Raw genomic sequence first — 22,864 nt, forward strand, 5'->3', positions numbered from 1 at the left:
TTTAAACGCCTGTGCTAGTTTAGTGGTTTCCAACTCTTGTGACACTTCAACCCTTGTTAACTAATTATATCTGCTAGAATAAAATCCATTCTCATTTCGTAATTACCGAATATTTAACTTGGGAAATGGCACACCTCTTTTCTTCTTCTTTACAATTTATTAAACGCAGAATCATCCAAGTATAATTTAATCATTATCATTTTATTGCATTCCACCGTTGATTAATGGCCAAGTCATAAATACGATTCGTATATAGGTGTATATATATTATATATTATATTTATATATATAGTACCTATCGCTGTTTGGAGATATCGCATAATATAATTTAATATTTACTTTTCTTTTGACTGATTAATTATAAAATAATTAAACTGCTAATTTAATAGTTAATGCAGTACATATTTTTTCACATTTACACGTTGACTAAATGCCAAATGGAATGTTCTCTCCATCCGTAAATCCATGAACAGACTAACAAACAGGTGATTATTACCTTAGACATTCATTTAAACCTAATTACTTTACTTTATAAATAAAATGTCTTCACAGAATTTAGTTGCTAACAAATATCATCGTGTCAAATATCAATACCTAATCGACGTAAATCTTTGCTATAAACAATAATAAGTAGTGCATATTGTCCCGTGTGAAAGAAAGTATACACAATTATTAAATTCGATAAAGAGTAAAACAACAATTATTATTCAAAATCTGCTGAATGCTGAACGCTGGATACTGCAGTCATAAGTGGATACCACAAAATTATGTCTCTCGATTGATTCATTAATTCATTAAACGATTGCAACCTTTGTACCTATAATGTTGTATGTTACGCTGCTGGCCTCACTTATTGTATTATATTGTATTGTAAATAATTGATATAGGAATGTAAGTGGTCTCGCGTTTCTATAGCTTACAAAATAACAACTATGTACGTATTTTATTTTTATTTCGTTTCTACCACGCGCGATTGATAGGTATTTGGTTGTATTTGTATATTTTTTGTGTACTTACGATGGTTTTTTCGATATTATTCCTCCAAATTATGTATTTAGTATTTCGAGTACTTGGTGAATCTAATGGCTACTACTGTACGGGTTCAAATAGTGGTAATATACATTTTAAATGCATAAAAACACCGTGCAACGGCACTCTGTGCGAAACAATAATCGACTACTTAGAAAAACCAGGACCGGACGTAATTATAGATACCAACAATAAAGTACTGTTGAATCTCGAAATCGAAAACATTTCTACTATCCACGTAAGTTGTATCGCTAGACGCTATAGTTACTAGTTTATACTAGCCAGTAGGCAGAAGTACAGTACCTATCTTATACATATTAATATATTTATTATTTTAAAATCATAACGTACTAATCAAAGAGAATAATCGAAATAGAATATTTTTTATATCTAACTAGTAAATACATTAATTAAGTAGCTTATGTCGCATTTCCGCGGACAACAACACTATATAGGTACCTATGTATCTATGTAGGTACCTAGGTACTTACCCATTGTATATCTTATAATAAAAGTTACCATTTATTTAAGAGCATATAAATGCACTTGTTACACAAATACCCAATCGTAATAGTTTAGCATAGACGATATACTTATATATTTAAATATTTAACAGTCCCTATTATATGATTATAATATGAAATCGTAATTTATATTATGTGCGAGTAAAGTAGTGATCAATGGTTTTACTGTTTAAATGATGCATTATTGTTTAATTTAACCCACTATTGTAACCCAGCCTAGGAACATTAATAATCTTTTTTATATGTCTTGCGCCCAACAATAACCTGTAGCTTTAAAAAAAAATGATAAGATCTCAGAATTGTTTTTAATACTATCTCGTGCCTCATAGATATAAACTACCTCTTTCACATTTAAACCAGAACAAATGTATTTAACTATAGTGTAAATATGGATAGTAGTTATCTTCATCTAAAAACTTCAAAGTGTATTATAGTGTCCATTAAAATAAACATATGAAAATGTTATAGATTCAATTTTTTATATTGGATTTTAATTCGATTTACTTATAATAACATCATATTTGAATACGACTGTGAGTACATAAATTAAATTAATTATTATTTATCAATTATCAGAGTTTGGTTAAAAAATTAATAGTAATAATAGAATAGAATGTCGGTTAAGGTTATCAAAACGAAAATACAAATATCTGTCAAAATGTAGGTAAATGTTTACTCAAAACAGAAATCAAGTTATCAAACGAATTATAGTGATTATGTAATTTATCGTCGTCTGATTATGTCGTTGTAATATGCCTATTAAGAAATATAACCTTGAAACTAGGTACAAAAAAAAAAAACATAAAATGTTTTTTTTTATAACATAACAACATAACAACAAAAATACAATACATAAAATGTTTTTTTTTATATATATTTTTTAACTACTTGTAGCTTGTGGCTTGTCCTTGTCAAAGACATAAGTCTTTGACAATAAATTATATTATAGGTAAAATGCGTACCTACATAATAATATAATATAATTCATAATAATATAATAGTTATTTTAAAATATTAAATTTATTTCAATGTTTACCAGGTGCTATTTATTAATTACGTTCGTGATTCGGTAAATTTAAATAATACAACGTATCGTCTTTTGAAACCAATCGTTCTAAAAGTCCAATTGGCTGGACCAAGAGAATTATACAAGTTACGTTTTATAAACGTGAGTTCTTTTATTTGTATTACTATTTTCTATTAATAGTATCAATCATAGCTCATATTATAAGAACTAATAATCTGTGATACTATTATTTTAGCTAAATAATTTTTTTGTGATAATTATTAATAATTATTATTATTTTGTATTATAATAATAAATTGTATCTGTATTCAGTATTGTGAATATTTTAAAATAAACTACGCCACAATAGCTAGTATTCCTTATTTTACGTGGACTTTGGTAGGTCGTAGGTCGTCGCATAAATGTAAATTGCTGTGTGGTTTTTGTATAAAATAACTACATCCTAAAGTCCTGAGTCCTGACTAAGTCCAACCCTTATACTCTATACCATAAGTTATCAATTAAAATTTTTGAGGGCCACATTTGGAAAATAGTAAAGGCAAAATCAAAAAAACTTATGAAAGCAATAATTCACCACAAAAAATAATAATTAAAAACAATATTTCTTCTCTGCATGGTGACCTCCTGCACTTCACAGTATAATATTAGAGTGCATTTAATATAAATATTAGCTATTCATATTAGTATATTGCGCACAATTATTATGTATAACTATAATTTATTATTTTTCAAGTACGTCAATGGTGGGCCAACCGAAGAAGTGATCAGTAAAGCGACTAGGAAGTATTACTTCGGATGTGATTCTGGAAATATTAACCCCACGTGTGGTATGCAGTATTATAATTTAAATGAACCGGTGCCTTTTTCGGAAGCAAGTAAACTAATTTTTGGAGTTAACAAAATAATAACATTGAATTCTTCCTGTTTACAAAGGGTTTTTGTTGTTCGTGTCTCGATTCGGTAAATGCTGCTCGTCAACAAAGATCGTCCGAGGTACTGAACAGAAATAACATTTCAATGACGACAAACACTGATGTCGTTGTTCAACCGAGGGGCGAACAAGATTGTAAAAACGTCAGTAGAAGTCCCGGTTATGCAAATCCATTTACTTATCACGAGAGTGCGCATTGTTTTAGATATAGTGATTTATGGTAATATGCATAATATGACCTATACTGTTAATACTTAAATTAATATTATTTTAGATTCTAATTTCTAAGCGAAGAGATAAATGTATATGTAATATATATTATAATATATATATGTACCAGCAAAATGCTTAAATTTTCAATTTTTAGGGTGGTTTCTATTGAAAATTAGGTCTAGTTGATACTTTGAGAATTCAAAATTGAAAATTCCCAGTACTTACTTTTCATAATAATCAGAAGAAAACAAAATAAAATAATTATAGAAAAACGGGAATATTTCCCAAAAATAGTTTTGAACAAAATCAATTAGGTAGGTAGGTAACTTATTTTGTTGTAATTCAAAAACCAATGACCGTAGATACTTGAAATTTTACCAAATGTTTGTATAAAATTTCATATAATAGTATAATGTTGACTCTTTTTAAATTATTTATAGACATTTAAAATATTCTACTTTTTATATGTTCGTATATTAAAATGTGCAAAATTATGCATTATACCTAAAATATGAAATTAAAAAAAATGATCATTTGTATCAATAAGATGAGGCGATATGTGGATATTACTAACCAATTTTTTTGAAGGGCGACTACCGATATATTTACGTTTTAGCCTAAATAATTATTACGCCATAGAACACAAAGTGACAATAGGGATGATAGGTAAAACACACACAACCGTGGGGGGAAGAGGGCACCAACCACTGATCATAACTGTAACAATATTATTACAACTATCAGGCAATATTTATATGTATCATAACTGATGCAGGTTCAATGTTTATAAAGTAGAGAAATCGGAAACGGTCTTACCACTGACATTGGAATTATTCAAAAAAAGCGAAAGTAGCGTTTACGTGCTCCACCAACAATGTTCTTCATCATCGTAAAAACTAACATAATTTAATTAATAAGTATATTATGAAAAAAAAAAAATATATTTCCACAGATCAACCAACAGCAAACAGACCATTTTCAAGGATTTGGTATCGTACCAGTACGAGGTCAAAGGTTTAAATGAAACAGTCGAAAACGACCTGATGGCCATGTTTGTTCTGATACCTCAGGACGTGCCCCAAATGTATCAATATGGGCTCCCGCACTTTAACGGTATGTCATAAAAGAATACATAATAACTACACTACAATATTACATATTATGGCTACTACTTACTATGGTAATATATTATAAATGTTACGTTGTCAACTAATTACGTTGGTCAACAGCTGCGTAACTTTGGCACTCTTCACTAAATCGATATCATCTGGATTTATTTTTTTTTAATTCATAGCGCATAATCATATAATAGTATGCTTTTCGGTCGGCTTGAAAAACAAAAGTCGTTATCGATGTTAGAATTAATTTGTTGATAACAGTGGCGTATCCATAATTTTTCTTTGGTAGTTGGAGCCAGGAGGGGGTGACAGTGGCTCAATAGATGGGCTAATAATTTGTTATACAGGAGAGGCTCAATTACGATCCTTCATAATGTTGGTATGACATTTGACAGTAAGAAGAAAATCTCGCTTTGAGAATAAAAAAATAGAATTAATATTAACAATGAATATTGTATTATTAATTATTATGCGATAAGTGAATGCGTATGAAAACACTTGAATGATTTGAGAATGAACGTTAACACTTAACAATATAGAGCCCGATGTTAACGACCTATAATTGTAGTATTGTTTGTAATTCAAAACAACACCAACATTTTTATTAAAGTATTAAAACTATAATCATAATAATAATAATAATAATAATGAAAACAAAACGTTTAGGTAGGTACATAAAAAATAATTAAATACCTATTTAGTTTTTTTTTTGTGCAATAAATGTATGTTTTTATAGGTATAGGTATATAGTTTCTAATTAAAGCTCCTCCTAAACTAGAAATAGTAAATACCTACATAATATAATATACGTAATCATATGAATATAATATGATTTATTAATATGCCACGCAGAGTCATATAATATAAAACAAAACAAATATTCAAATAATTACGTATATTATATTGTAATTTCTCGCAAAATTTGAAGTATCTTATTAGATATATTTTTAGACCAGTCTTCGAAATTATATTACAGTTTCGCCACTGACGACATACACATATATTTAGTAAACATCGATAATCTGTGAGTAATATGACCAAAAGAGTATAACGGTAAATTTAAAAGCTTGTTTTTTTTAATAAACAAAATTTCCATCGTAAATCCCATAATCCCTGTTTGAGCACATCCCCTGGTTTCAATTTTTCCTTTTTAAATTAACCTATTTTCTTCCCAGAGGGAACTTCGGGTACGACATCATGCTCTTAAGTGACGCGCTCTTTTACAGATCGAGGAGCCGGAAAGTACCTCGCGATCCATCCAAGTAGGATGTCGAAAAACGGCGGTGCTGAATGCGACCGAATCGGAGTGGAACCACGAGGTTTCTACGAGCAACCTGACAGGTGTTATCGGCCGAGGGGCAGCTGTCTCACCCAACAGCCCAATCAACTGCTACAGCAGCGGGAGGGATACTGCAGCGGGGAACCATTGACGGATGCCGGAAGTGGTCGTCTGTTCATCGAAGACTATGTGCAAGGTGACATCAGTTTCGACAATGTCGCCGACCACATTATCGTGGACCTTCAGTCGGCTTCGTCCGCTGCCGAATCCTCCATGTCCGTGCAGAGCATCGGAGAGATCAGACTGGACGACAACGCCGTCGTCAATGACAAGTATTACCTATATCCATTTTTAAAGCGAAACTTTTTAACGCGCGCTGCGATGGGGGGTAAAATCAGAAAAATCGTCACGTAACGTCACGTGACAGCTAGCTCCCCTCTTCAGCTGCGCACACTGCAGCCTGCCGGTCTATACCCTCTCTCTGTCACGAGCGCTGCTGTAGTGCTAGACAAGAGAGAGAGAGAAAGAGAGAGCGTTATATATAATATTATATACGCTGTCTCTCTGGGTGCGCAGTATAGCAGCCAGCTCGCTTTTTTAGTTAAGATACACTCTGTCGTATGCCAACCCGACTCGACACAGCACTTTGTTGGTATAATATTAAGCAACCGACATCATGAGAGAGACAGCGCATGGGAAAATTAAATAAGTCGTCGTAAAAAGCTTTATTGTAAGCAGACATTTAATGTATAATGTATATGTATAATATTATATATTATTACTCTACCTTTCAAGTTTCAACCTTCAACCATATTGTGATAAGTGATAACATACTTTTATTATAATATTTGTAAATTTCCGTAGGATTTTGCTTCAGATAAGCGAGATACATGCGATTTTCGATAACGACTGTAATAACACCGCAAAATTGCGCGTATTCGTGACGAACTTGGGCCTGCAAACAGCAGAGTTCTTTATCGACGTATCAGGTTCGCTAGACTCGAAAAAACTTGAAAAACAACACAGGCAAGTTATAGTACATCCCCAGCAGACCGGAAAGATTAATTTAGAGTTCGAATGCCACACCAACGAATGTAGCGCAACCGGTAGGCGATAATTATATTTTTTAATATTATTATTATAATGAATTTAAGTACATACTACAAACGTTGAATAGTACCTCTCTTCTACGTGCAAGTCCTTGGAACGACGAACGCGATGTATTTATAAGTTATAACATTTTTATGTCAGTGACCATTTATATAGGATTTACAAATAATCCGATATTCCGATCACCTCATGAAGATCATGTCTCGGGTAGAAAATCAGATATCTAGATATGCCGTTCTGTAAATATGTAATTTTTGGAATTTCGCACATCTACAATAATATACAATGCATATTACATAGTAAATCCAAAAAAAAAACTAATTTATGATTTTGGTATTTTTGTTCTAACTACAAAAAGTATCATTGCTAGACATTTGAAACTATCACCAATTGAAGCTTCGGTTATTTATTACGTTATATAGTACATATTTTATACCTACCTATTGAAACATGATCGTTTTCCGCCAACAATTTTATTATATTTCGATTACCGCCAAAAAATAACATATATTATTTTAGATATTTTTTAAGAACTTTTAAATTCATAAAATTATAATTATTACAATATAATATATAATATATGCGCCTCACCCCGTATAGTTTTTATGTCATACCAAGGTCACTAGTTTAGCGTTGAAATAATGTATTAAATTGGATATAAAACTTAATTAAACGAATAGTATAATTATTAGGTATACTGTATATAGGTAGGTACCTACAATATAAATATTAATTGTTACAAACATCACTAATTTAGCACCAAAATATATTAAATTATAAAATAAAATTACATAAAAAGTACAAAAATGTTGTTAATTACAAGTTTAACTATACGAAAAGTACTTTTTCTTACCACCTCTACCGCGTAATACCATATTGATATGTGTAGGTATACGCAATATGCCAATATTAGGCATGGATAAATTTTAAATGTTTGTTGATTAGGATAGCATGATGTGGTTACCTACTCATTATCACTTAAATATTTTCGGCGTAATACAAAAAAAAACCGCAATCAACAAAGTTAAATAATAATTGATTCAAAAAATCAATAAGTAATTTTCATTAATGTTGTTGCGGTATCGACTGACGTCTGAAGCTTTCGTCAGCGTCCACGATAACCCGCCCGATAACGGGTTCCAGCCGCGATGAAATAATAATAAGACGGGGTATAATAGGAGTTCTTAAAAAATATCTAATGCGATACATAATATTTATTTTTTTTTTCGTGGAAACTAGAATATAACCTTCGATGGAAAACGGACATTGTCCACAAATTCGCTAAACTAGACCGGTTTAAAATTCCCGCACCGCGGGATAATGAACCATGTAAACGATATAATATGGTCCAAACTTCCCGGTGCATTATTTTTCACACCGGTTTAATCTAGAAAATTTGTAGTGTGATAACGGGCGAGGGTCACTTTGGCGGAAAACGGAAACCCCCAACTAAAATGTCAGTGTTAACTGACCTCTACCGTGCTCAGGTGAGTGCATCATCTTAAGTCCTGACATTTATTCCGCGGGTCTGTCTATTTTCCAGTGCGATTGTGTATCGACCACACCTCCGCCGTCGCATTGGTGTCCAGAAAATTCAAAGTCGTCCGCGGTTCCGGTTGCTATTGTCTGTGGCACAGACGGTGCAAGTGTTACCAGTCTGAATCACAATATACCACAGGTGGCAGATCGTTGAGCCAGGCAGAGTACACTGGTGCGGGGTTCCTAGGCGACGTGCCACCCATGGGGGCGGTCGCACAGGGGGCCGTCAGAGACTGGGACATGCTGGTCGCCAGTCTGGTATTGTGTATAGGATACCTGGTCGTAGCGCTGACACTAGGCCTGCTCAAAGCTGTGTCACCGTTTAGCAGCCACTGGCTGTGGATAGTCGGTCCCGGTAAACGACAGCTGGACGTGTACAAGGAACCGGAACTCAGACCGTGCTCAGTGATCCGAGACGACCAAGGTTACTGCGTGCACCCCAAAACCAAGTCTCGGAACATACGGCTGCTGGACAGCGGCGAGGAGTTCATCACCAACACGCTGTTCTTTGTCTGCCTCCCGACCACGGTGTGCCGGTGGTGCTACAACCGGACGAACGGTTACTATTCCATGATACAAGAAGATTCTTGTTGCATGTTGTCAAACAATCGGAAGGCCCACGATTATTCAGTGGTGCAGGCCAGCGATTGTGATTTGCAGCAGCAGATTATCTGCTATGATTCCCAGAAGCTGCTGGATTCCAATTCGTCGGAGTAGGTATATCGAATGACGAACGATGCATCCTGCGGCAACATCATCGAATTCCTACCAATAATATTGCTATATTATTTCTACCACGACAGCGATTCTTATGACGAGTCGTTCTTTTACGTTACATAAAAAAGGTTTATATAATATTATGCACCCCAGCTGACGACCATACGTCAACTTACTACGTTAAGTAGTAGTTGAAATATGCCCTAGTTAAAATGTTCACTACTATAATGCAGGTACATTTTACCAGTTCCGGTTGTCGGCAAGTTCCTGAAACTTCTATACCTAATAGCGTTTCAAAAACTACAGTTGAAAATTAAAACGATTGGAAAACCTGGAGGAGCCATCTTATAATAGGCCACCTAAATTCATTCCCACAGTCACTATACTATCCAAAGTCATCGTTGTTAAATATTTTCCAAAAATTAATTAAAAATAAGAAACTTTTCAGTATTTTTCACAGACTTACACCGAATAAAGCCGTACCTACTGAATTTCATTCTTTAATTAATTGTGTCTTACTGTCTTATACTTTTATATGTATAATATAATAAATATTATATAATACTTTTGTATGTGTATTTTAAAAATAACATTAGAAATACAATAGGCTAACGCCTGACGTGCGCGGTCAGAACTCAACGACGAGAACATGAGGTACACGCGCGACACCTAGGCATAGACCTATATAAACTAATTAATAGTTATTAGTTATTACTTATTAATAACTAAGTTTTTAGGCCTATCGTCTATGCACCTAGGTATACGGAATACTGTACATCATGGGTCACCAAATGGCGGCCCGCGAACAAATTTTATCCGGCCCGCAGACAAAAAATAAAAACACATATTACGACAAAATTCTATGTGTTATTGTTGTAAATTATTATTTTTGTTAAATATTATTGGTTTTCACCGACAACTGTTGATAAATTGGTCGCAAAGCATATCGCCATATCTTATCTAAACTTTAATTGGGTCATTGGGTGATTGCTAGTTGATTTTACGTCTACGCGTAGTCAGTCCGTAGATGACCGCCGTTGTATTACATTGTAATTTTTTTCGTGTTAATTGGTTAAGTTATTATTTTTAATTTTTATTATTATTTAATTTTAGTTAAAATATGTGTCCGAAAAGAAATACCCAACGCCAAAATTATTAATACTGAAAATGTGTACGATGTTTGGCTCCACGTATGTTTGGGAATCATCTTTTTCAAAAATTAATTATATTATTAAAAACAAGTTCAGATCCCGGCTAACCAACAAACATCTTGAAATAATTATGAAGATACCATGCACTAACCAGACCCCAATTTTAAACAGTTAGCCGAGACCAAGATTTGTCATTTTTCTCTCTAAACAAATTTCTATTTTATTGTATTTATAGTTAATTTTTATTTTAAATTTTTCAAATGTTTGTAATATTAATTATGTTCTTAATGTTTAAAAACAATAGCAAATAATAAATAAAAAAATAATGTTCTCATTACATCCAATTTTAAAATAATACCTATTGTCCAATTATATGTTGAAAATATGTAGGTACTTAGAATTTTATTGGCCCGCGAAAAATTTTCAGATTCCTAATGTGGCCCTTCAAAAATATTAATTGGTGACCCCTGCTGTACATCAAAGTGGTTACCTAACAACTTGTTTATAATTGTAATATTCAATGTCGTATCTAATATAGGTAGGTTAGGTTAGGATTATAGGTGAATCAATAAACATAAAATCAATACATTATTTTTATTTCAATACTTAAAAAACTTTAAGAGTATGTCTTGAATGGGTAATCTTGTAGCTTCATAATTTTATAGTTTTATACTCAATATTGAGAAAAAAATGTAGTATTAAATTCTTTGTTCCACTATATCGATGATATCAACTTAAAAATACACATTAGACAAGGGCGCAACTATTTAAAATGGAGTGCACATCATCTATTGCATAGGTTAAAGTCCCTATTTCACCAGGAAAATTATTGTAAAAAAAATTAAAGCATTTTTTTCTTGATTACCTATATATTATATATATACTTTATTATATACAGTGACTCACCATGCGTCCATGCTCACACTAATTTTTTTCTTCGATAATGTAGTCAGTCATTCAAAATCTGATTTTTGGAATTTTTAAGTATATTTAAAGACCATATTTTAAAATTATTGAGATCTTTTGTACTACTTAAGTAGTGTCCTGTAGTGTCCTGTGGAGATACAAACTTCTATTTTTCAAATGTAAAATTATTCAGTAAATAATTTTTCTGAAAAATTTGACGTATCAGACATCAGAGTCAAAATTCGTACGAGTAGTTTTTGAGTTCTTTAACATTGTTTTCCAAGAATAATAGTCTTTAATATTAATCTATCAACATTAATAATTTGTAAAAATGACGCAAGTATAATGAAGTAGCCTAACCTAACCAAAGTAGTTTAAAATTTTAAACACTATTTAAATACTCGTGCAGACTAAGTCATAAAATTTAAGACACCGCATACCCCTAAACAATTTCAAGCAGACTTGTTGGGGAATGCCCCCCGCACCACCTTAAGTCTAAATTTGTCGTTCAATCGCATGTGTTTGGTGCAACTTTATTATTAATAATAAATACTAGTTCTAATATTATGGCTACTTATATTTTTGTAAAACCATTTTTAAGGACTATTATCCTTAGTACAAACACATTAATAACTAAGAAATAAAATATTTTATTTATGAGGAGATATTAAATACTAATTAATATTAATTTAAATATTTGTTTTTGCCATTCATAAAGTTTTACATAGATTTTTTTGAGGGGGGCGGGGGGTGATACGTTTGCATACTACTGGTTTCGGGCAGTATTCGTCCCAATAGTCATTCAACATTTTAAATTCCTCAATATCTTCTAAAATGATAAGGTTTCCTCATCGGATTTATGCTATAGATCGATTTGATAAGTCAGACAATTATTAGTGTCTACCATAGACCTATAAACTAATGGACAGCGCATTCCACTCCGCCCTGCCATCAAATGCACGGGAATCATATAAGAGAAAGAAAGAAGGAAGAGAGAAAAAACATAAAGGGGTTCAAACATCATTGACGTATGAAACTAGTACTATATTTCCCCCACGTTCTCTTTTCTCTTTTACTCTATATCGTACTCCTGACCTCTCTTTATAAGCGCTGTCCATTAGTTTATAGGTCTATGGTGTCTATAATAATTAAACAACAACCAGTTATCTATTAATTTGAATAAAAACTTGTGTGCTACAAAAATAATCCTCTACAATTTATAATTATATAAATAAGAATAACTATAATATTGTCAAGTCAAGAATTTCGATGTAAGCAGTGCTGCAACTGTCTATTGGGAGAGGGGACAAGTAGCCCTAATTAGGTCATACCGATCAGTTTGATTAGAAATAATATATGTCAAATATTATGATTTAATCTTTTGACATACTTGTACTGGCCCACCTGTTTTTGATACCTACTTGCCGATTATTTAAAAAAAATTATATTTTGTTTTGCTAGGACCATAATATGCCTGATAAATACCTAGTTGTGGTACTGGGCAATGGACGCAAGCATAGATGTTCATCAGCAAAACATGAATATTATCCGAGCACGATTAAATTTAATACTTAATATTTTACATTACATTTTATACTTCTGCATAAAATGTGTGAAAATTTTACTTAGATATTGGATAAATAGTTACTACAACAAAAAGTATACAATTAAAATAATATTTCAAAATACTTAATAAAATAATAATTTCCAACTTTCATTCTAATGCACAAGGAGCAAGACACCTATAACTACACATGGATTGGGGAAACCAATACCTTATCTTATAAATTACTAGACATCAAGTCCTGAAATTTCTATTTAAAACAACATAAAAAGTTGCAATATATTAGTTGGCTATGCGACATGTTCTACCTATTTTCAGTCAAGAAGCAATACTATTAATTAATTAAAATATTAATAAATAAATATATCATTTCATGATTATGTTAAAATTGTATCTCAATATTTTACTGGATTAAATAACCATCAATTAATTAAGTTCTGAAAGGATTGAAAATATAATTTATCAATACAATGAAATACAAATAATATTCATGTGCTTGAAAATAATTTTAAATTTTAATCTCATAAAGCTATATTGTTCAATTATAATAATTCAAAATAAAAAAGCAGTGTTTTTTTAGTATGAGGAAAATGTATCATGGAATGAAAAAGCATTTAGTATAAAAAAAATAATGGATTAATATACAGAATTTTTTTTAAAAATAAAAAGTAACAAAAATGACATTTTAAAGCTAATTGTTTAAAAGAAGTCTAGTTTTCATCAACTTCTTGTTCTTGTTCTTCATCAAATTCAGCTTCCTCATCAGCGGTAGCTTCTTGGTATTGTTGGTATTCAGATACTAAATCATTCATGTTGGATTCGGCTTCAGTGAATTCCATTTCATCCATACCTTCACCAGTGTACCAATGCAAGAAAGCCTTACGCCTGAACATAGCAGTGAACTGTTCACTGATTCTCTTGAACAACTCTTGGATAGCTGTAGAGTTACCAATAAACGTAGCAGACATTTTCAGACCTCTTGGAGGAATATCACACACTGCAGTTTTAACGTTGTTGGGAATCCATTCTACAAAGTAGCTCGAGTTTTTGTTCTGGATGTTTAACATTTGTTCATCGACTTCCTTCATGGACATACGGCCACGGAATACAGCCGCTACTGTTAGATAACGTCCATGTCTTGGGTCACAGGCTGCCATCATATTTTTGGCGTCAAACATTTGTTGGGTAAGTTCGGGTACGGTTAGTGCCCTGTATTGTTGGCTTCCACGAGATGTAAGAGGAGCGAAACCAGGCATGAAGAAATGTAACCTGGGGAAAGGAACCATGTTGACGGCGAGTTTACGGAGATCAGCGTTCAATTGACCAGGGAACCTGAGACAAGTGGTCACTCCAGACATGGTCAAAGAGACCAAGTGGTTTAAGTCACCGTATGTTGGTGTTGTAAGTTTTAATGTACGGAAGCAAATGTCATACAAAGCTTCGTTGTCAATACAGTAAGTTTCATCAGTATTTTCAACCAATTGGTGAACTGAAAGGGTAGCGTTGTAGGGTTCTACAACAGTGTCTGACACTTTTGGAGAGGGTACAACAGAATATGTGTTCATAATTCTGTCTGGGTATTCTTCACGGATTTTGGAGATCAATAAGGTTCCCATACCAGAACCGGTACCACCACCTAAGGAATGTGTCAGTTGGAAACCTTGAAGGCAATCACAGCTCTCAGCTTCTTTCCTAAAAGAAAAAAAACAATTAAAAACTATAAAAAGAGAATGGTTACAACATCACTATTATAATTTAATAATTTAAGTAATAACAAAAATACAAAATTCATCATAATATTAAATAATTTTTCATAGGTATCATATTATGATTGTATATTAACACTGGGAGCATTAAAAATGAAAAATAAATTATCTTATGTGAATAATACTATCAATTCATAATATTATGTTAAATGCATGATGGTTATAAAATTAAGTCTAAATAAATATATAAAAATGTTTTAAATTATCTATCATTAAAAAAAAAAAAAAAAAAATGGGTTTAGCCATTATAGTTTAAAATATAAGTTAAGTGTAAAAATAATTAGCTATTTCAATACTTTGCTAGTAATAATTGAAAACTTACCTCACAACATCTAATACTGAATCTACAAGCTCGGCACCCTCCGTGTAATGACCTTTGGCCCAATTGTTTCCAGCACCTGATTGTCCAAAGACAAAGTTGTCGGGTCTGAAAATTTGACCAAATGGTCCAGATCTGACAGAGTCCATGGTACCAGGTTCCAAATCAACCAAAATGGCACGAGGTACATACTTTCCACCTTTAATTTTTTAAACATTAGTTAATTAATTATTTTAATTTAACTTTAAAGTGTAACAAATCGAAAGAAAACATTACCTGATGCTTCATTGTAGTATACATTGATACGCTCCAGCTGGAGATCGGAGTCTCCGTGGTAGGCTCCAGTTGGGTCAATGCCGTGTTCATCAGAAATAATTTCCCAGAACTAAAAATAAAAGAAACAAAAAATTTATTAAATATAAATTACATTTTGAAGGGCAATATATTAAGGTTTTGTATTTATACTTATTAGGTAATATCAAAAAAAGTTTATTATAATCAAAAAATTAAATCAGACAATTTTAGAACCAACGTTAAATATAACTTGTTTAAAATAATTAATTTTTTTATTCATTCCTACTTTTATTAATTAGGTTAAGAATATAAAGCATCTTTTAATAAAACAAGTACAAATGTGTAGTAATTATTATGTTACGGTTGACTTATGATGCATAAAAAATACAAAACTAGTTGTAATAAGTTAAAAATCATATATAACCTTTAAAAGGAAAAATGTCAAAAATTACACATTAGAATGTCAATGAAAATGCCTTGAACAGCAATTTAAATATCTTATTTAAGCAGTGGGCCATAAAAATTATAACCCAGAGTGGAATACATTAGCTCTATCTAGTTAATAAGTACCTATTAAATAAAATTATAAAATGGTCATCAATTGACCGACGTCAAACATGGAATAGTAATAATGTACAAATCGATATAAAACTAACTTAGGTATAACTATTAATAAATGTATTACACACTTAATATTTCGGCATGAAGTCAAGTTAATTTCCTAATGACTTGTTTTTTAAAAACTAAACTGTAAATTAAAACGAAAAAACACAAGACAAAATAATTGTTTTTTTTTTAGGGGAACTAACACCTAGAGATCAGTGAAAATAAACAAGAAAAAGTAGGTGATTCACACGATAACGATTTTCTCACAAGTAGGATGACTCTCTAGTTCGCATCCTTTGTTTACATCAACACCATTTTGAGTTCCAAACTTGCCCACGCTATAGTTTGAAAACCGGTTAGAATAAGATCGCGCATATTATAATATGTTCACGAACGCAATAAGGAGAAACGCCGAGTACGAAAATGAAATTAAATCAGTTATCTGGACAATAATCGAAGATACTGAAATCCGAGTACATGTGTAGAAAAAAACACCGGTTGAAGATACCACGATATTATCTTGACCCGACCGCCATGTTTGAACAAGCGATCAGACCGAACGCTGTCGTTTTTATAAATTTTTAGTATATTTACCTTGGCTCCGATCTGGTTTCCGCACTGACCGGCTTGGATGTGTACGATCTCCCTCATGTTTAAAGTATAAAGTGAAAATTAAAAATTAAAAATTAAAAGTGCTTGATCGAGAAGCTCGAGATAGTTGAGATACAGTTAGGCGACCGTCTCGAACGCTACAGAGAAATAAAATGGCTACGGCACGGGTTTTGTCGGTTTTGTGGCGTTGGCGACGCACCAGCAACCCCGCTCCAGCCGACGCCCTTGTAGCGTTCCGATTGGCCGATTGCCACAGTGGTGCCAACGTAAACACGCCGAAATAACGATTTTTCTCGTTATTTTTTTTTCATCTACCTTCCGCACGGCGCATCGTCGTTTTTGAATTTGAATAACCCAATCGTTAATCGCGTGCCGCTTGCCGTTTTGGGCGTCGGCCAACGCACCGCCGCCGCCGCGCAGACCGCATTCAAAACGATTGTTTATGACGATGTCTGCCGCCGTCTGCTTCCCCCTACGCTCTACGCTCTATCCTTTAACGGAAATAATATAGAAAAAACGTATTCGATCGTTAAAAATGTTAACAAAACTACTCTCTCACTCACTCTCTCTCTAGTCTCTATCACTGTACCTCTCGCACCGCACACAACTCTCTAGTCTTCTGAATTTTTCGAAGAAAAATATTATGCTAACACTGCATTAGTTTGGAATTTAACTTGACGACTGTATAGATCAGTTACGATTACCTGATATTATTATTGTTATGATTATGTATCTTAACTATGTGATTACATTCTACATTACATATACGCTCATTGTTACAACTTACAAGTAAACAAACAGAATTTAACGGTTTTCAATACCTAGTACCTACAACAAACCGCCTTAATTAATCCGTAAATATGTTGAGTATTTGGTTTGAAACAGGAAACTGATAACAATTATATTATGATTTAATACTCCCTGGTATTAAGTAACTAAAGCTATTATTTGGGTACTCCAGACTATGATATTATATCTTAGACTGTGTGGGTACACTGCAATATTCTCTTGGACAGATTAATAACATTATAAATTTATAATAAATTAATATTTTAAACAATAATTATTGTTCAGTAGGTCCTTCTATACCCTTGAAGCTATAAGAATCAGTTTCACCTACACCTACCTATACGGCTATACCACATTTATCGGGCGATTGAAACTCGGCCCGAGAAAAATAAATGTTTATAAGGTCTATTGTAAACTTGGCCTCGATATTTTTCAGGTAAAAATAACTGATATGTAAACTCAGCTCGAATAAAAAAAAAACCCTGATCTTCTCTTATGTAATTAGTTTTTACCTAATAATATTTTTTAGAACCATTAATAAGAACATTATCCAGAGGACACTACGGTTTACGATGAAACAATTCTCATTATTCTCCAAAAATTATTTCATTTTTATATTATTAAAAATTATTAAAATTCGTTATAACGGCATGCAATTATCTATATTAATTTATATTTGTTTTTATAATTAAATTAAAATTGTTTGAAGTAAGTTTTAACTATAGACAACAATGTATGTATTTATCGTTTGACATAAATTCTGTATTTCTGTCTGATATTTCTCTATTTTTATTCTTCTTACAATTATTTTTTTTAGTTTTGGAATTTTGAAATTTAAATGGTTAGGTTAGGTTTAATATAAGTTTCAGTTCTTAGGTATTTCTATTAATTTGGTTATGACTGAATATATATTTGGGTACGTTGAATTAATATAGTTAATATTACAGTTAAAATTCATTTTTTATTTATTTATTATTTTCAGATTAAGTTGTGTCGTCCTTATTATATTTTATTGGTAAAAATTATTATCGGCCAGAGTTTACAATTCACCATTTTACTAACCGAAATTTCCGGGCCGAGCTTACAACAAAAAAGATGATCACCATTTTAATCTACAAATGATAACCATAGTGAAAAAAAATAAATACCAATTAACAAAAAAATTACGTCTATACTTAAATTATTAGGTAGGTAACTAATTAACCTAAATAATAGTTTATTATTCAAATTGCGTTCTAAATTTTTTATATTTGTTATTTGTAAGATCCTTATTAGAAGTTGCATATATAAATTGCACACAATACCTAAACATAATTATTTCATTAACTATTTTTCTGTGGCCATATTGGGGCTCCAAATTTTTTATCGACTTTCTCTTGAACGTTTACATTACATTTATAAATATCTAAGTACCTATACACGGCTATAACCTATCAAATAGTCGTGTTGTTTTTATCTATATTCTATAAACACGAATACATAATTCTATACCTACCTACGATATATTTTATAAAAACTTAATTTTGACACAACTAGGTCTTATGTCGGTTATTTCTATACAAGTACTTCAAGGTCAAATTCTTATTCATGATTTATTCTAACTCTTATTCTTATTCACCTTCTCAGTATTATTTTTCATCTTGAAATTTTATGAATGAACTGGACAATATTATGTTTGTATAGCTATAATAATATTATGTTAATAAGTGTACTATAATATATAATATATATATATATATATATAATAGCTATTGTCTATAGCCTACAGTATAATTATTATATAAAATAAATTAAAATTTGTATTTTGTATCTGAGTAAACGCAATAGGTAATTAATACAATACAACATACAGATATCTTTTTTATAATATTCATAAAAACTTGCACGTTACAGGTACTTACCTATTTTGTTTATAAATTACCTACTACGAAAAAATGCCAATTATATACTAAATTTGTTTTTACTGAAATCGATATAATAGTACCTATATGTAGCAGTTGTACAAGGAATCAAATTTCAATATATCTATCATGGCAGTTATTCAATATTTTATTTTAGGGTGAAATGGCTCCCGAGAACTACATAAATATAACGCCAAAATAGGGTTTTTGTGTAGTCGATTGTCGACATAATAATTATATGTAGGTACCTACGTATTCGTATACTTATATATTATAATATTATATAGTGTAGCTAATAAGTAATATAGGCAATATAGCCATAACAACGTACGTACCTACAAACAGTTTTTTTTATTACCCGTTTGTTTCAAGGGTTGTTACTGGTGTAATATAATTTCATGAAAAATTCTACAGACATCATACCTGCTCTTTATAATATATAATACCTACTTTTGGCCCTACCCAAAGTATTTTAAATAAAATAATAAAATATTTGTGAGATTAAATGTTGTTAACCTTATTATTTTATTCGTATAGGTACCTAGGTATATCATTTATTCGGATTCGGTTTCAGCTATTTAGTTGTGTGATGAGTATATTCAATATTGTACACCTATATAAGCTATAGACCTTTATTACCTTTAAATGTTTTACTAACACCGTTAAATCACGACTAACGTACCTATAATATATACCTACCTATTATATTACTTTTTATATACCGCGGTGTGTGCGTTTGTAATAGGTAGTATTAAGAGTATAAAGTCTAAAAAACAAAAGACAAAAGTATATACCTACCTATTAAATACACATATCAAATATTAATGTACCTAAGGATATATGTATAACAATTAATTATATTTATAACTTATAGTTCCACACAGGTACCGGTATAATACCTTAATAGCTATATTAGTACGGCCCGATAGCCGTATATATACACGTAGGTATTAAATCATGATGAGAGATGACCCCGCGTCATTATTTTGTGATAAAAAAAGTTATCAACAATGTATGGAATTGACGACTGCCGTTCCAACAAACAGATTTTCAAAATTAAAAATAATATTATTGTTTACACCTCTGTACGTGCAACTGTTAAATGCTCGATTCCTCGACGTCAATTATTATTAGTTATTACTTATTACTTAGAAGTTATAAGCCTTAAATACTTAATTTCAATACCTCACACGTAGGTAAAATTTTATTTTAATTTATATCAATCATAGTTTTGTTTAGTAAATATAATAATCCGTTAAAATATAATTTTTAAATATGTTTATCATAATTTATAATAATAATCTTTAGTATTATTATCTATAACTTTTAAGTGCTTCCTCTCGATCTATGACCTTAATATCACATATAATATAGGTATACATAATATAATAGTAGAAGCTAGCCTAGGTATGTCTATACTGTCAAAACATATTATAGTATTCATTGTAAATTTGTACAAATTATAATAATATAAGTAATAGGTAGGTACTACTGTACTAGGTAGTATAGGTACTGCCATTAAACTATAAACGAAGATACCAGATACCCCGATTACGATTATTATACAGTATAACTATATACGTGTATAGTGTATCATATTATTTTTGGACATTTTGATTACCTATTTATATACATATACTAAACCAACTATAAATCAGTATTTACAACGCCATTCAAAAATATAAGTGTGGCTCAAGCCAAACTAGGTAGGTATAGGTAGTACAATAGTACAATCACAGAAAACCGGTATATATAAGTATTTCCATAATATACATATTGCTAAAATATATTCAAAATTACTTCATTTCTAAAAAAATACCAATGTATAGGTAAATATAGGTGCTCCGTGCTCAGAAAATGTATATGTATCTACTATTATATAATGGTTACCTAGGTATGACTGACTTGTACCCTAGCGACCTGACTACAGAAGGGGTTTTAAAAAAAAAAATAGACGCGTGAATTTTAACCCTGTGCCCAGCAACAAAAGTACAAAAATGACTCTGAAGTCTTGTTGTGCATAAGATTATTGTGTCTAAATCATAGTTATATTTGTATTATAATTTATTTTGTAATATTTCTAAATATATGAGCATCACTATTTTTTTTTCGTTTAAGTTAGGTACATAATAATGTTCATATAATATAGATATAGCTTGAGGTTTATTAGAAGTTAATTTTTGGGTGTTACTGAGTGCTGTAATACAATATATTACATACGCGTATAAATATTGTCAATTTAATACGATACCTATTGTACTATCTATGTAATTGTTCGTTTAGCTTAAGGAAGTCGTGCAAAGTTGTATAGTTATATATGCTTTTTTTATTTTAACGGAGGCGCTCCTTTTCCACCAACAACGGATGACGGAAATTGAACAATTATTGTATCTTCAAGTAGGAGTTATATCGCCGCCCACAATTTAAAACACATTACTTGAATCATAGTGGGTGAGGACCTTGGTAATGTCATATACAATATAATCATATCCTATACAACAGTGAATCATATAATGGTCTCAAACATCCATAAGTTTGATGTAAAATTGCCAGTAATAATATAATAATAATACCTAACTAAAAAATCAACTGTTTATATTATATAAGAATAAGATAATATAGTATATTTCTAAAAGTAATAATAGAAGTTCGGTAAATAATAACACTAACCTATAATAATCCTATAGATTATAATATTATCTTTATTTATAATACTTATTAGTGATTACCTATATACCTATATAACATTTAAAAGAATTGTAAAATGTTCCTACAATTTAAAATTTATTGCTCCACATACATATACATATTTAAGACTTTTCCCATATTCCTATGTGCATCTATAATTGTTTAAGAAGTAAAATTCCGAATTCGAAATAAAAATACATTCATCACTCCTCTGACCGCTCAGAATCTAAAAAGAAACCGAATTGCTTGTAATTTGTTTAAGTCACAGTATGAAATACAGAATTTATTATTTAATTTACATAAACATCAGTGTATAGACTATAGAATGTATGAAAAATCACCTATACCTACCTAAAGAGTAACGGTTAACACTAACATATATAATATACTACTGCAATGGTTATACCATATTCACTATATTGATTTAAATAGGTAAGTCGTGAGTATTTAAGTATATGATATTAAAATATTTATTCAAAATTCAAATAATTGTAAACCAGTTTCAGGTGCTTTTGAGCATTTTTTCATATTATGACAATCTTAAAATACTTTGAAGTAATTTAAATATAGGTATAAAATGCGTGTTATTAATATGTTAGTTGTTGTAGGTACCTGGGAGTATATTGTACCTAACAATAATAATTAATAACTAAAAATTATGTACCTACTTCATAATTTCAACGTAAATAGGTAGGTAAATAAAGTAATATACTAATATAATATAAGCCACACTTTTTAAAAATTATTAAGATGTATTATATTAATAGTGGTCTTTGTAAAA

The 22,864-nt window shown here is 31.0% G+C and overlaps 2 protein-coding genes across 2 annotated transcripts; one reads left to right on the plus strand and one right to left on the minus strand.

Annotated features, from left to right (window-relative positions):
• The first annotated feature begins 1,018 nt into the window (after nt 1-1,018).
• On the plus strand, nt 1,019-9,984 carry LOC132941724 (uncharacterized). Its single transcript, XM_061009873.1, has 9 exons — nt 1,019-1,267; nt 2,593-2,721; nt 3,314-3,451; nt 3,514-3,731; nt 4,500-4,613; nt 4,677-4,837; nt 6,069-6,453; nt 6,986-7,227; nt 8,775-9,984. Exons 1-9 carry the CDS (start codon nt 1,019-1,021, stop codon nt 9,485-9,487), a joined length of 2,349 nt encoding a protein of 782 aa, XP_060865856.1. The 3' UTR covers nt 9,488-9,984.
• A 3,611-nt stretch (nt 9,985-13,595) lies between these two features.
• Nucleotides 13,596-16,866, minus strand: LOC132940285 (tubulin beta-1 chain). The gene is made up of 4 exons (XM_061007786.1): nt 16,688-16,866; nt 15,470-15,578; nt 15,197-15,392; nt 13,596-14,800 (listed from the first exon to the last, which is right to left on the minus strand). The coding sequence occupies exons 1-4, from the start codon at nt 16,742-16,744 to the stop codon at nt 13,819-13,821; spliced, it is 1,344 nt and encodes a 447-aa protein (XP_060863769.1). The 5' UTR covers nt 16,745-16,866; the 3' UTR covers nt 13,596-13,818.
• Between the last annotated feature and the right edge of the window lie 5,998 nt (nt 16,867-22,864).

This window comes from Metopolophium dirhodum, chromosome 3, assembly GCF_019925205.1.
Source record: "Metopolophium dirhodum isolate CAU chromosome 3, ASM1992520v1, whole genome shotgun sequence".
Classification (NCBI taxonomy): Eukaryota; Metazoa; Arthropoda; class Insecta; order Hemiptera; family Aphididae; genus Metopolophium; species Metopolophium dirhodum.

Excerpts from the sequence above, each read along its gene's own strand:
- LOC132941724 (XM_061009873.1), top strand. The coding sequence starts at position 1,019 with ATGGTTTTTTCGATATTATTCCTCCAAATTATGTATTTAGTATTTCGA. Across the intron at positions 1,268-2,592 it reads AAAACATTTCTACTATCCAC|GTGCTATTTATTAATTACGT; the intron begins GTAAGTTGTATC and ends AATGTTTACCAG. Across the intron at positions 4,838-6,068 it reads TGGGCTCCCGCACTTTAACG|ATCGAGGAGCCGGAAAGTAC; the intron begins GTATGTCATAAA and ends GCTCTTTTACAG.
- LOC132940285 (XM_061007786.1), bottom strand. The coding sequence starts at position 16,744 with ATGAGGGAGATCGTACACATCCAAGCCGGTCAGTGCGGAAACCAGATC. Across the intron at positions 15,393-15,469 it reads ATACTACAATGAAGCATCAG|GTGGAAAGTATGTACCTCGT; the intron begins GTAATGTTTTCT and ends AAAAAATTAAAG. Across the intron at positions 14,801-15,196 it reads TCAGTATTAGATGTTGTGAG|GAAAGAAGCTGAGAGCTGTG; the intron begins GTAAGTTTTCAA and ends TTTTTCTTTTAG.